General features: G+C 35.8%; 1 protein-coding gene across 1 annotated transcript; it reads right to left on the bottom strand.

Moving 5' to 3' along the window:
- Positions 1-1,279: 1,279 nt before the first annotated feature.
- itk (IL2 inducible T cell kinase) lies at positions 1,280-11,587 on the bottom strand. Its single transcript, XM_026918484.3, has 17 exons — positions 11,253-11,587; positions 10,880-10,984; positions 10,301-10,382; positions 10,071-10,196; positions 9,911-9,948; positions 9,596-9,747; positions 7,746-7,811; positions 7,524-7,578; positions 6,905-6,984; positions 6,594-6,736; positions 6,173-6,247; positions 5,612-5,780; positions 4,747-4,963; positions 4,598-4,662; positions 4,370-4,485; positions 3,691-3,848; positions 1,280-1,858 (listed from the first exon to the last, which is right to left on the bottom strand). Exons 1-17 carry the CDS (start codon positions 11,388-11,390, stop codon positions 1,793-1,795), a joined length of 1,851 nt encoding a protein of 616 aa, XP_026774285.1. The 5' UTR covers positions 11,391-11,587; the 3' UTR covers positions 1,280-1,792.
- Positions 11,588-16,266: the final 4,679 nt, after the last annotated feature.

The following is a 16,266-nucleotide window of genomic DNA, read 5'->3' as shown; positions in this document are numbered from 1 at the left end:
ACAGCTGTAGCGTGAACATTGTGCCCAGATGCATCTGAGTCAACACTAAAATCCCACATAGTCACTAGTCTTGCCAGGTTCTTAGTTTTCACACGGTTTCGGGGTACTTTTGAATTGTCCAGCCTCGCTGTTGATACACTTAACAGGTTGATTTTTGTCTTTTTTCTTAGATCATATTAATTAAATGTCTATATAATAATGGTCACACCAGCTATGTTTCTTCTCATATGCATGCTTCTTCTTCCTTTCCTAACATGAGCTCTGATTGTTGAATGCAGGCTATATGTGTCACTGATATGGTCTACTCATTTTCAGAGCATTCTCACAGCTATTTTTTACATTTATGTGTGCGGAGTTTCTATGCTGTGCTTCGGGGGTTTCCTCCGGGTACTCCAGTTTCCACCTCAATCCAAAGATGTGCGTTGTAGGCTGATCGGCATCTCTAAATTGTCCGTAGTGAGTGAATGGTTGTGTGTGTGTGTGTGTGTGTGTGTGTGATTGTGCCCTACGATGGATTGGCACCCTGTCCACGCTGTCCCCCGCCTTGTGCCCGGAGTCTCTGGGATAGGATCCCCGTAACCATGGGTAGGATAAACAGGATGGATGGGGATGTGTAATGATAGCCTGCAAAACTATTTTAGGTCAAATATAAATTGCTTCATTAAATAAATATCTCTATGTAGGATGTTACTTATGAATTGTCTGTTACATCTTTTTTTTTTCTTTATTATGTTAGTTTTGATGTTGGGCTTTAAAATAGTGTATAGCTCTAGAAGGGGCACAGTTTGAGTTTGGCAGTATGTAGGGTATTCTGCCATCAGACAGCACTGTTAAAGGAAATGTTATTATAAGGTTGGATATTAAAGTCGTCCAGTGCACAAATGATGACAAATCATGCATATTATCTCCTTATGAGGTTGAAACTCCTGTCTGTTGGACAAGCTCTAGAAACAAAACATATATAATAGATTTACAGGCAGACTTTTATTATACAGGCCTATGTAGTATTTGAGAGTATATTTGAGATTACAGCCTTGTGCACTTAGAGCTGTATGTGAGAGACAGGTTTTCAATATTCAAGCTTATATACTGGCTTATATTTTGTGGGTGTGGTTTTGAAGTGACATGGGGTTGCTTTTGCCAGATTTGGCAACCCTGCTACTGAGGAAATGCAAGCACAAACGGTTGGCGGAGAAGCATTCAGTCAGATGAAATTACCAAGTGTGAACACCTATCTTTCATGGCTGTCCACTTTCGATATGATCACCCAAACATCAGGTCTATACAAGACTTAACATATTTATTCAAATGTATTACTAAGAACATAAGTTGTTTTCTTTTACTGAAACTGCATTTCATCATGCATAAAAGTGATTAGTAAATACACAGGTATTACACATGTATGGACATAGTAATAAACACAGTTTGATGTTAACTTGCAAAATATCCTGCTGTAAAAGCTAAGTGTTTGCTATAGACAGATAGAGACAGATATAAACCTACAGTTAATGAATTTTTCTGAGAACCCAATTCTCTAATTCTATTGGACTCTGAAATAGATGGTTACATAATGGTGCCCCCTAAAGGAAAAAAAAGAGATCAGGAAATTTGATTGTACAAAAAGACATGAAGTAACCACAGGTTATTCCATCACATATAGGCAGTACAGAAAAATCATAGATATTAATTGCAAAAAAAATAATAATAATAATAAAATAAATAGAATATACAAATAAATAAAATGTTATGGACTGTACATTATATTTTCTTAAGAAATGTTGATAGCCTTAAATCAGAGATCCGCGAGAGAAGCCAGTTCATGCAAGAGCAGGACAAAAGAGGGCCGGTCTTCAGGTTTCTGTTTTTTTAAAATAAAAAAAAGCCATATTTACAACATATAGGCACTCTTATTGTCATTGGTTAACAGAATAAATAAATAATAAACAAAATCCCCATTTATGCTACTTCTCCCCATACTTCAGTTTTCTTCCCTGCTTTTGTGAGCAAACCTTAAACATTTAGAGGATGTCACTTGCATTGCTGTCACCACGATTCACGTTACACGCAGAAATTCTCCAAGTTGTTCAAAGACGATGGAAAATTTAAACCTAACATGGTTCATGAGCTGGTTATTGAAGCTACAGGTTTAAAGGTGCTATATTTAGGAATGGTGTGATTTATTCAGCCTCTGGTTGGCTGTTCTGATGATCAGGTGCTGATTTAATGTTGTGCCAGAATATTTCAGTCTATGGTCCTACGTGGTGTTAAAATTTGATGCCCGACTGTCATCTAATTACAACTAAAGATGATCTCTATCATGTCTTAGGGTGCATGTCAACTTGCAAGAGAAATCTGACTTCACAAACAGTTTCAATTCTGCGTCTCTAAGTCTAACCGCCATGTGACCATCATTACCAGGGGTAAAATCTGCACTCTATTAACTGCAAGTTTCATTGTTAGAAAACCAAGTATCACTCGGGACTTCCTGCAGAAATGCCCTGTGAGGAATAAGGTCTATTATTCTTTAGTCTATGATCGTTATAATAATTATTTTATAACCTTGTAATAAGTAAGGAATAAAGCAAGACAGCATAGGCTGTTATAGGAAAATAATAAATGACTAGGTGGTGTGTTACTCTGACGTTAAATATTTTCCTCTAAAAGCATGTCCTGTAGTGTTTTATTCCTCTTATACCACAACCAACACTAACTTTTTTTTTTTAATTAAGCAACAATACATCAGTACAATACAATATCTGTTTACAGTTACATTTTAATGTTGTGGAACATCCACAAAATAAGTCAGTTCCTGTTGTCATTTATGTTGCATTACAGCTTTAAACAGACGTTCCTTCCCCAGTGTTTTTTCTCTCTTAAAATTAATGACACAAAATGCAGCTTGTTACAGAGAGACTGCAAAGCCCTCAGTCCTGAAGAAATCTCCCATGTCAGAAAACATAAAGGAACTTAAAGGCCTTATTTCTGACTCTTATCAAAATGTTGATACTAGAGACTCCTTCCAAAATGTCACGTAAATGTTTCCTCACGAAAAAACTTCACCATATCAACAAATACACACATTTTCTAAATCTGTTTATGTTCAAGCATAACATAAAAGTCCATTTGTAAGTTGTTACTATAGTAAATATAATGTATTAGGATGAGCGCATTAACTTAAATCCGTTATTTGCGCCTTACAGCTGGAACTGCTATCAGCGCTGTGCTGTTAGAGAAATTTCAATGCGACCTGCTGTGTTATAATGTGAAATATTAAATACATTGCCTATATGCAAGTTTTCATGTGCTAAGATCATTTTTCCAGTGTATTGACAGTATTATTTATAATACTACTACGACTGTACTGATATAGTAAAATCTATTTATGTAACAAATGTTTCTTTTTGTTTGTTTGTTTTCTTCTGTACAGTAAATAGTTTATTTTTGGAGACGTTCAGTAATGTTTTGCTGACGTTTGTGTGACATATTATTTATAGTATTTTACATATAAGTATATTGATATGACATTTTTTGCCATGTAACTAACCCCTACTTAGACCCCTGTGTCTGAATAAAACTTGTTGTTTGTTCGATTTCACTTAAACACAGCATTTTAAGAAATAATTTACACAGTGCCTATATAATAATAATAACAGTGCCTATAGAATACATAACTGAAATTTCTTTACATACCTCCTTCCAGCACCACTGCATTAGCTGGTAAACAGGGTCTGGACAGAGTCGGGGTTTTAGTAACCTTAGTCCAGCGTTTAAGGATTCCACCACTTCTGCATTACTTCGACACTCATAGGGCAGTCGGCCTTCGCTGTACACCTCCCACATTAACACACCTGAGCCAGAGGATATATCATAGTAAACAAAAAAACTCTCTTTTTTGTTATTCTTTTGTTGCTCACGCTATAAGATAATCAGTGTGACAAATAGACAGTTTGATAACTGTACACATTATTCAGTTACGGCATTATAATAAATGATCATAAAATGCCAAATTTAACACAGCAGTGTAAGGGCTTAAAAACATATGCTTAAGAAAAAATGTAATTTATATAAAAAGGATTCAATAATAGGATTGCTTTTCAGTAGTTCTTGAGAACAGTTGTTTAATCAACATTTTGTAATATCATCATCATCATCATCATCCATATCACTATAGAATAATGTTAAATAATTGTTAGCTATTTTGGATTTCTTTATTATAGTATACCATGTACTAGTAGATAAAGCTAGATTAAATAAAATAAATAAATGAATGAATAAAAAATAAATAAATAAAAAGCTACAATATGTTTTTCCCCCCAGATTCTTTTCTTTGGTTGAAAAATCTGAAACAGTATCATCATTGTGCTCTCACCAAATGACCACACATCTGACTTGCTGCTGAATTTGGTATATCTGATCACTTCTGGAGACGACCACTTCACAGGGAATTTGCTAGTGTAGCTGGTGTACTGGTCATCCGGTACAAACCTGCGAAGATGAGGCAACATCAAGGATACAGGGTGTGTGAGAAAGCTGTGGTATTTATTTATTGCTTTTTAGAATGCAGAATAATTATGATAATCAAGCTTTGCTTTCTTACCTGGTCATTCCAAAATCTGAGACTTTCACCACAAGGTCTTCTGAAACCAGGCAGTTTCTTGCAGCCTGTAAAGCACATTTTGGAACAAATTTAGAGTTCGTGATTACTGAATGGCTTCTGAAGGGCATTTATTGGAAACAAAGATTTACCAGGTCTCTGTGAATGAAATTCGAGCTCTCCAGGTAAGCCATTGCTTCGCTCACATCTATACACATGCCCAGCAAAGTTTCCTGTGAAAGGCAGCCTTTTCTGGAGCGCAGGAATTCTGTCAGGCAGCCGTTCTCCAGAAACTCAAACACCAGGTACATGGGGGACTGCTGCGTGCACATGCCGTACAACCTCACCAGCTTCGGGTGGGATACTTTCCTGTGGTTCAGGATGTCATAGCGAACAAAATCAGACATAAGATGTAGTGATGTGGTCACATCGGACAGCATACAGGTTTCCATTAACAATGCAGTACGGCAATCACTTCTGAATGTTTTAGATTTAAACAGAAATCTAAACGAGGACGCCAATCAACTCAGAAAGCCTTCCATTGTTCGGAAAGCATTTATGTGAAAGAGATAAAGTCAAAACTTACAGGAATAACAAGTAATCGAACTAAGAACAAGCTTTTAAAAACAAAACCTTAATGTTTTAGTAATCAGTTTATCTTGGCAAAAACTAAAAAAAAAAAAACGATTAACAGAAACTGAAAATAGAAGATTTTATATTTGCTTAGGACATTCCACAACAATGTGAATTATAATGAACTGTGGTACAGTATTTATGTATTTTTAAAATGTATTTATTTATTTTACAAAGCTTTCATTTCCACATTTTTATTACAGTGCTATTGTATTTGTTGTTGGTGTGGGCTCTGGTGATTTTCTATTTTAATTACAGGGTCATCAACTATTACTGCTAGTATTACTAATATGTGGAAAAATCAGTTTAACATTGTTCTCAGTTTAACATTTATTATGTTCTGTGGTGTAAACAGTTGGCGTGAATGACTAAATCATCACTTACATCATAACCTTGGCTTCCTCTTTAAAATCCTCTTCAGACATGGCCCCTTCACGGATTGTCTTTACAGCCACCTTCTCACCACGCCACAAGCCCTCCAACACCAGACCAAACTGACCACTGCCCAGCTCCGCCCCGAGAGTCAGGTCCTCCATGTCCAGCTCCCACTCCTCTGGAAGGCACAGACACACACAGACTATGAGAGCAAACACTTCCCAGTTATCATTTATGAGTAGAAATCTACTATCTAGAAGTGGATAATTCACTTAAAAAATCATACAACATAACCATTCAAGCCAATAACCCACTTATGGTATATTATGGTATATTATGATATATTATACTGTGTATTAAATAGACTTGATAACAGAATTGCTCTTAGCCTTCAATATTTTATATTTGGAGCATACTTTATACATATATAATGATACAGCATTGTGCACATATACATACATAGCTGAGTATAGCCTCACACCCCTACTCATGTCTGTTTCTATTTTTTTTAATTGTTAAATTAAGAACTTAAAGAAATTATTAAGAAATTAAGAAATTAGGAATCACTACCTGATGCAAGCTCCTCAATCCTGGGAGAATTCCCTTGGCCTCGGGAGACACAGTGCCTCAGTCGTGTTATTAAACCTACCACCATGACAAGCACATTACAACAAACGTTATTGTGCTACAGATACGATTTCTTTTTTGTTTTTGGTCAGTTGGTAAAAATTGATCGTACTCTGCTTTATTACTAAACTGCTTTAGACAAAAGCGTCTACTAAGTGAATGATGAAATGTAACTGTAAACAAAGTTACCATAGCAAATCTCTTCTTGTAGATCTAAATTGACTGACTGAGTAAATTGTTTTATCCAACTGAAATGATTTAAAATCTAGTAATTCTATGACTGTAGAGAGAGAGCTATCATTTAGAGGCAGAGTTTATTAGCTAGCCTTTACCAGCATGTCCTGACTAAATATGACAGGCTCACCTGCTGCATTGTGTTGGTGATAATAAATGAGCTCTGGGATGGTGCTGAATAAATATTTTTCAGCCAAGTAATACTTGGGCTCTTCGTCCTCTGTCTCTCTGATCTTATAATGCTTGACTCTTGGATATTTTTCCCCATTTGACCTGCAGAAATGTGATATTGAAGAGATATATGAATAGTTACAATACGATTATGACAATGATTTTAAAGGAGTCTGAGAGAACTACTGTATTAAAGAAAGTGAGTATTTTAAACGGGCAGACTGAAACACACACTGAAATAACAGTTTAGTTTGGAATGATGTGGTTTACCCAGGGGCTTTGGTAAATACAGACACTGTGTAAACTCCTGCATGCCGGGAGTCACGCACCATGAAAGCACCCTCCTTATCCTAATAACATAAGAATACAAATATCTGTCATAGATTACATCGATACATTTACGTCGATTACATTAGCATCTTCTTTGCCTTTAAACACAAATCCTGTGTGAAGTGTTTCTTATGCTGTGAAATGTTTACAGTGAAATATTAATGTTTATTATGCTACTGTTTGTGTTAGTTGCTCCTTAAAGGTTGTTGGTTAGTTAGACAGTACAGACACTAAAACTGTAACTGCACATAGAAGTAAAAATTGTCTGTCTCACATTCAAACCCTATCCTGTGACGCAGCCGTGACAGGAAACCTCACAGCCACACTGGTTTAAAGGTTTTGGATCTCTTTGAACACTACATGCAAACTCTGCAGGTGCAACTACTGCAGGCTTGCAGAAAGCCAGAAAAAAAACGTTCCTCGCTTGTGACAAAATTACCCAATAGCAACTGCAGACTCTGAAAAAGGTATTTCACACAGTAACATGTACTTTCATTTGAACGAGTTTGTTTATATAAAATAAAAACCTAATTTTGTTTTGCAATTTTTGTGTACTTACCACTGCAAGTAATAATTCTTCAGCTTCAGTCCGCGTTACATCTTTGTTGTACCATCTATACGAGAAACAAGGACAAGCAAATCATCATTAATAGGTTTTTCAATCTGTGACATATACATATAAGCCAAGAATGGAAACAGGTTGTGCCAAAATATATAATCATTAATATTTCAATATTTAGATATGGTTTTATGCATGTAAATATATATATGTAATTCTTACTTAAAGTGCTCAATGTTGTTCGAAGGTTTCTCTTTAATATAAATGCAAGGCACAGTTCCAACATTTCTGTGAGAAAAAGAGAAAAATAAATAAAGATGGAAAAGGAGAGGACGGGTTTTAGTACACAGTGGAATCTGGCTCAAGAGGTATACATCGGATGCGTTAATTTACACCCAAATACAATGCCATTACTCTCTGATCAACTCATTCACTCATTTCAATCAATATTAAGGGTTGACCCAAAGCTAGCTTGTATAAAAAAGTGTTAGTATACAGTATGACATGTGAATTTGTGGTTTAGATCAACCACATTAAAAGACATCTATTGATTTGCTTGTAAACTTTTACTTCCATAAGGCCGAAAGCCACTAACAATGAATAACTTCTCATTTCAGCTCATTGACAATGAGGATTTTATTTCCGAGTGCTGATTCGATTATGGATTCGTGTAGAGTGCTAGTTAAATATAAGTCTAATCATCTGATGATAAAACAGATTCTGCCAACATGGTTATTCAGTATAAGAACCTGATGGTTTTGACATCTGCTTTGGCAGCAACATAAATCATAACCTTTGGGCTCCTTTAAAGGAATTCTCCAACACCTTTTCAACCTAATATCTTAATTAATCTGCTATTTGACCTAATAAATGTACCTCATCTCTAGGGCATCTATGATAACAGACAAGAATTTCAACATGTTTCCTTGTAATGAGAAAACAGAAAAACTTCTTTCTCAAAACTCAGCTATAATAAAAGACTAAGAGAAAAGTCTAAAAGTCAATAGTATTTGTAAATTCAGCTCTGAATCTATATAATATCCTTTGAGTGATCATTTTAATCAAGGAGAATCTGTGGTTCTGCATGGTCTGATCTGTCTGATCATGCATGAATGACACAAAACCACCGGGAAAGTCCAAGTGGCCTAAATAACATTGAACTGTGTTTTATCGTATTTTAAAGTTGGATAAAAATCCGTAAGAACAGCTTACGTAAAACATTCTTAAATGTTGGTCTCAATCCATTGTTAAAGTGTAATAGCTGTAGTTTTCAGCCAATAAGCTTTAACTTTTTAGTGTTTATTGCAAGGAAGTAAAAAAGCCAAATAAACTACAAAACGGTAACACCCTATTTCGAAGGATCCTTCCCATTGCCCAACACAGCAGAAACACTCTGAAGAAACATGTGCAGAAACTCTGCGGTCCTTAAACTTTTTAGGGCAGTTCTTGGGTTAGGGTCACCACTCATAAAATAACCTTTACTAACCCACAGAACTAAAGATTGCAACAGCTCTCTGACATATTGCTACATCATGGTGTAAATGTGCTATATTTTTTGATTGGGAAAGATTGAAGAAATGAAAAAAAAAAATGGTTGCAATGTTAATATATTAATTCATACATTAATATGTAAGTGAGCTTCTTATATTTAATTCATTAAATATTTTCATTATAAGAATAAAAAGGCGGCGAACTCTTTATTACTGTTGAAAAAAAAAACGTTTTTAAAAATGATTTAAAAAATTATATATATATACATATATATATAAAAAATACTATGATTGCTAATATTAAAATTGATAACACTGGAGAGCTTCCTCTTAAAATCAGCTATAAGCTCTTGTGGATATTCTGGATGTTTGATTCTAGAAAACTGGAATATAACAATGCAAATAATATTGTTATTATTAGTAACTGCATAATTTCTGATGGTTTAGGAAGGTAAGAGTAGGCTTATCCTTAACATGGAACTTTTTCCAACTGAGAAATATGTAGTTATTTTTTTTTTAAAGAAAAAGTTCATACTGCAACACAAAAACGTGATAGAGGAATTGTATCTGCTGCATATTTACCCATCTTTATCCCTGACGGTCCACCAGTTGGGTTCAGAACAGTCTATTACTGTGTACTCCTCATCCTTGTGCAGTGGAATGTCTGTGTCTTCTTGAGGGACAAAGTTCTTCAGAGCCACAACAATTCGCGTTTCTGGGCTAGAGATCCGCCGCTGTGGGACAGAGGAAAAAAAAAAATGCACAGAATTAATTCAGGATATCCAAGCATTAGTAATCACGACTACTTTCATTTGTGTCAAAAGGGAGAAAAAACACCATTTGGTTTACACAGCAAACATATCAGATTAATAGGATTACATATAGCGCTTGACTTACCTCTGGGTCTGGTGTTGGAGGCAGAGGTTTTTTGGATGCTGTGTTGAGAAAAGACACATTTAGAGAATATACTCAATTTCAAATAAGCATTATTTCTTATCAGCGTATGATTATTGTTCAAATACAGTAAGATTTTCATAGCAGCTGTGTTTTATTGTACCGCATCCACTTGGATAATAGTCACTGCACCCGGGTGCCAGCTTGTCTGTCCTGTTACAACACCTCCATCTTCCCTCTCCCCAGAAATCAGGATGGTAGCTCAACACTAGATTGTTGCTCTTTGTTTCTTCATATAAGATAAGATATAAATAAAACAGTGAACCATTTTATTCAGATAAAATGCAGATAATCCAGTTTCTTTTATGTTTACAGTCTCGAACAGCTGCTCACCCTCTTTAAGCGCTCTGACCCACTTTAGCCTGCAGTCATTGTCTGGTGCAAACACGTAAAGGTAGTAGTTATCATAGACAACCTGTAAGTAAACCAAAAAGCAATGAGGGTTTTTTAGTTTTCATACACACATTTACACAACAACTTCATCTGACCATGAATAACAGATAGTGATTTATTTGTATTGCACATACATATCAGTATGATAAAAAATAATGTACACAGATACATTGCGTATAACAAATGAATGATATGTGGACCAGACCCATTCCCGTCTCTTTTATGAATTTTATTGATTCATTTGTTTTTTTGTTTATATTGCTGTACTGAATGTGTGAAACTGTACAGACTGCATCTGTGAACCTAAACAAGTTTAACAACTTAAACAAGTCTTAAACGAAAGAGGAAAAATGAGAAAAGGAACAACAATATTGGTACAGAGGGATTATTTATTCATGCCGTACCTCTGTAACGTCTATCAGCACCATATTAATCCAAATAGGACAATTTTATGAAAAAATATTCTTTTGCTGAGCTTCATCACAAATACTGTTATATAAGGTTTTACAGCACTCTCACCTGGAAAGGATATTTGTATTCACAGGGTATGGGAAGGTCACTGCGTACAGTCTCTACACACTTAATCCGGGAAAGTTCAATGCAGCCCTTCTGAATTGGCTTTTTCTGAAACACCAGCAAAAATGTTACATTCACTTTTATTATTCTGTTTAGACATTAGACATGTTCTACAAAGTAACTGCCAATTTCAAGTTTTCAACTTTTAGCGAAACTATTTTAGCTTGATCCTGGTCAGAAACACAGAAAAACACACACAAGACTATAATTTAAATACAATCAATGAAATGTATGTACATCATGGTGATAAATACAGACTTTATTAAATGTTTAAGGAAGCTCAATATGTTGTCAGAAAAGAACTGCATTTACTCACCCCAGGGCGACGTTCAGAGTAGGTCAGATCCTCAGTGTTTAGCACAAAATATCTTTCCTTATAATTGCAAGGAGACGTTCGTCGTTTCTGCTGAGACTTCTTGTATAAGATTCCTTTTAAAATAACTCGTGGGTACATGTTAAACTGAAATTGTTGGAGGAACACTGCTGAGCTTCAGGCATACTGGTGTACCCTGTAAAGTCTGTCTTAGTAACAAGCTCATGATTGAACTTGCACCATAAGTTGTGGGTTTCCGGTGAAAACATGCACTGCATGTAACATTTCCTTTAGTAAGGCATTTGAGATACAGAGCGCACTCACTCACACACACACACACACACACACACACACACACACACATATTAAGGAAAGGCATTAAACCGCTTTAGTAAGATGATATTTTAATGTCAGGGCTGCATGGTGGCACAGCAGCTACAGTTGCCATCTCACAGCTCCAGGGTCTCTAGTTCAATCCTCAGCTCCAGTTGCTATCTATTTGGCGTTTCACATGTTTGCCCCGCATTTGCAAAAGGTTTCCCTGGGGCAGTGGAGAGGCCAGTAATTGAGCAATGGGTGGACCTGGGAAAAATAGGGAAGGCAAGGATTTGTAAAGAAAATCCAAATGCTAGCAGTCAATCAAAAGCACTTAAAAGACTGCAGAAAGTGGCCAATGAGTTGAAAGACTATCACTCAAGAGGCTTGTTCTCTCTTTTGCCAGTTTGGAAAACCTACCTATTCAGTTCAGTTTAAAACACATAGTACTTATATATATAACACACACACAAACATGTTACAAAAATGGTACAAACATTTTACCATAGGTCTATAGGCTTAAAAAGAATACAACAAAACAGCTGTCATGGGCCTTATCGGTTCAAACATAACGTTTCCTAAAGTCTGTGTAGGCTTATGATGTTACAGTGCAAGAGAAAAATCTAACCAAAGAACCAAAGAAATCAGGACAAAATATTGTTTCAGAAGAAACCAACATATCCCATCTTCTCCACTTTTTTTAAGCCAAGATTTCTTTAAAATTTATTAGGAGAATCATTATGAGAATTAAAGCTATTAGGAGAATCATTTTATAGCGGCCTGTCAGATTTAGCTTTGGTTGTGGTGATATTTAAAATAAATTTATTCAAGTGAGGAGTTTAACAGAACTAATAGCCTGAGTGGCCCATGCATCAGATTTTAATCAAATCATTTAATTCACACACAAACCCACAGCAAAACGACAGCAAAAGCCAGATTTCAAGGAAACCAGATAAGTCAGATAAAAAGGAAACCATGCCTACTCTAATTCCTGTGATTAAATATAATGTGTATAGAACACAGCCATAATTTTGCTAAGTGTTTTTATTACACCATGCATTCCTCAACAAACTGCAGTTCTGCTCTTCAACTCTCGAATGAGTCTGGTCTCCACTCTCAGAGCACGTTCCAGTGTTAACAGAAACTGAAATACATTTCATGCAAGACCCGGATTATAATGAGGGCTAGGTGGTGCTGAAGCCCTAGGCCCTGAGCTCGGAGGGGCCCCTGGTTGGCTGCCATTCGTGTCAGTTGCATGATTGACAAGTAAGAACTAGCCTGATTATAGCGCCAGAAAGCGGGAATACAAACAAAGAACCACTTAGTGTCTACACTGGTTAGAGATATGAATGATCAAAGATTTCGCCTCTCGCAAGGCCAGGAAGAAGAGCATCTAATGGCCAGACTCTCTAAAGCACATGTGTCAAACTCAAGGCCTCCTGCCAAAAATGGCCCGCTGCCTCATGTCATGTCAAATATTTAAAAAAATAATAGCGAAACGGACGGTAGTACACAACTACTGAACATTTTCACACTTGGTAGCATTCACAGCAGATCCGCACCTGCAGAGATACCACCTGCGTTCTGCACACTGCACTGTACCGCACTGTGAGATGAAACTCGGGTTAAAATAACACCTATATGCTGCACCTGATGCAAGTCACACCCTCACCTAAAAAACGAAAAAAGCAAGGAATTAATTTCAAGATGATGGCATGAATTTGTCGTTTTAATCATTCAGTACAGGTTGTCAACCAATTTTACCTTTAAATCATTCAGTACAGGTACATTGTCAACCAATTTTACCTTTAAAAATCAATTCAAATATTGTATTATTAGTAATAGCCGAATATGATATTTCATTTATTGGATGGGTGGTAATATGGAAATATAGAATCATAATGATGATTTCAATGATCTTTTTATGAACGTCATCACAGTGCAGCTACGGTGCAAAACGATGTTTAAAAAAAAAAAATTTAATAATACATTTTTCCTGGAAACATCAGAGCCTAGGTTATTGGTTTTAAGTGGTAGAATAGATAATGTGGCCCTGCTTTACATGCACTTTTATTTATCCTATTATTAGGAGTGGCAGCTCCTAGCAAGTGAGAACTGTTTTGTGTGAATAATGTTAACAAGACAGTGGTGTAACCAATGACTGTATATGTAGGTGGATGTCGTAAGAGGGATTCCAGAGTGAAGTCAAAATGTCTCTGAGGCCCTCTAGTGGCTCGCTGCAGTACAATTTTTAACCCATTTTATCCCATGTTGGGGAATGGAACAGATAGAAAGCTTCCATTTTACAGCTCCAAAAGTGTTCTGTTGGTTTTACAAGCTCAACTGACTGTGACATATCCCCCAGTATGTGTTATAGGAGTTATTTGACAATTAAACCCCACCACCCCGACACTATTTTGTACATGGCACCCTCCTGAATGTTTTGTACATGGCAGTGCTCATAAATGTGCACACAACTTCCAACACACAGCTGAAGCTCTTGACAGTTCTGCAGCAAAGCCATGTCTTGTTTTGCTGTAAACTGTTCTAACAAGCCTTGGGGGGGGAGTTCTCTTCAGTTTTTTTTTTACATTTTGACGTCTAAGCTGGCTCATTGTACCAATATTATAACCAGCAATCCAATATGAGTCAACCAATTGATGTTATAAACCATCGTCCCTGTAGCTCCTGTGTAGACTGTTGTCCCATCCAGGGTGTGCTGCTTCCACATGTCCAGTGTTCCCAAGATAGGCTCCGGATCCACTGCAACCCTAACCAGGTGGGAGATAAACACATTTCTGAATGAATAAATGAATCTTTTAGCTATATTGGTGTTGAAGAGCAAAAAAAAAAAAAAAAGATTTTGTATCTTGTAGTTTAACAAATCCCATCATCCTTGCTGAAAAATCCAGTTTGCTCTTACAAGCTACCAGCTGTCATAACACATGCTGAGCCAGTAGAGATGTAGAGATTTTGTGATTTCCTTACTGTTGTGGTATTTTCTTAAAAGCAACTTGTCTGTAGTGCTACATTAGTTGCTAGTTGCACAATTTAGAAACTGTTTCCTTCTACCATATTGAGCAACACGTTCCTAGTAGCTGGTTTTCAGCAGGGATGGAAAAAATAATAGAAAATAAAATAATAAGATAATAGAAAATAAAAAATAATAAAAAAGCAACAGTTATGCATTACTGCAAAGAAATATACATTAATATGAAAAATAAAGAATTAGTAATAAAAGTGACCTGGATGAAAAAAAAGTATTTATTTATACACACCAATACAGTTGAGGTCAAAAGTTTACATCCCCCTTTCAGAATCTGCAAAATGTTAATTATTTTACCAAAATAAGAGGGATTATACAAAATGCATGTTATTGTTTATTTAGTGCTTAATACTGAATAAGATATTTCACATAAAAGATGTTTACATGTAGTCCATAAGAGAAAATAATAGCTGAATTTATAAAAATGACCCCGTTCAAAAGTTTACATCCCCTTGATTCTTAATACTGTGTTGTTACCTGAATGATCCACAGCTGTGTTTTTTTGTTTAGTGATAGTTGTTCATGAGTCCCTTGTTTGTCCTGAGCCTATTTGAACCCTTTTAACAATGACTGCATGTTTTTTCCTTCTGGAGCATCTGTGAGCATTTGAACTTAGTTGTCCTCAGTGTGAAAAGATGGATCTCAAAATCATACAGTCATTGTTAAAAGGGTTCAAATAGGCTCAGGACAAACAAGGGACTCATGAACAACTATCACTAAACAAAAAAACACAGCTGTGGATCATTCAGGTAACAACACAGTATTAAGAATCAAGGGGATGTAAACTTTTTGAATTTGAAGATCAGGGTAAATTTTAACTTATTTTGTCTTCTGGGAAACGTGTAACTATCTTCTGTAGCCTCTGAAGGGCAGTACTAAATGAAAAATATGATATTTAGGCAAAATAAGAAAAATGTACACTTCTCCATTCTGTTCAAAAGTCTGAACCTTCTGTAATAGTTGCATATGAGTCCCTCAGTTGTCCTCAGTGTGAAAAGATGGATCTCAAAATCATACAGTCATTGTTGGAAAGGGTTCAAATACACAAAAATGCTGGAAAACCAAAGAATTTGTGGGATCTGAAGGATTTTTCTGAAGAACAGCAGGCAGTTTAACTATTCAGGACAAACAAGGGACTCTTGAACAACTATCACTAAACAAAAAAACACAGCTGTGGATCATTCAAGTAACAACACAGTATTAAGAATCAAGGGGATGTAAACTTTTGAACAGGGTCATTTTTATAAATTCACTATTATTTTCTCTTGTGGACTACATGTAAACATCTTTTATGTGAAATATCTTATTCAGGTCAGCACTAAATAAACAATAACATGCATTTTGTATAATCCCTCTTATTTTGGTAAAATAATTAACATTTTGCAGATTCTGAAAGGGGGATGTAAACTTTTGACTTCAACTGTATATTATATAAGTTAATTAATATATATAAACTAATAAATCACACACACACACACAGTGTCCCAAAAGTCTCCAAAAACACCATTCCTAAAAATTTGTTAATAAGTTTCTAACAGTCTCATGTGTGAAGTGCTTGCCATGTTTCCTGTTAAATTCCGTTGCACCCTTGTGACAGCTTCCTGATTCAGCCATGAGAATGATTTCGACGCGCTCTTCTTTTGTCTAAGGCATTCT

Source organism: Pangasianodon hypophthalmus, chromosome 7, assembly GCF_027358585.1.
Source record: "Pangasianodon hypophthalmus isolate fPanHyp1 chromosome 7, fPanHyp1.pri, whole genome shotgun sequence".
In the NCBI taxonomy this organism is placed as follows: Eukaryota; Metazoa; Chordata; class Actinopteri; order Siluriformes; family Pangasiidae; genus Pangasianodon; species Pangasianodon hypophthalmus.
This window is presented reverse-complemented; position numbering and strand designations above follow the sequence as displayed.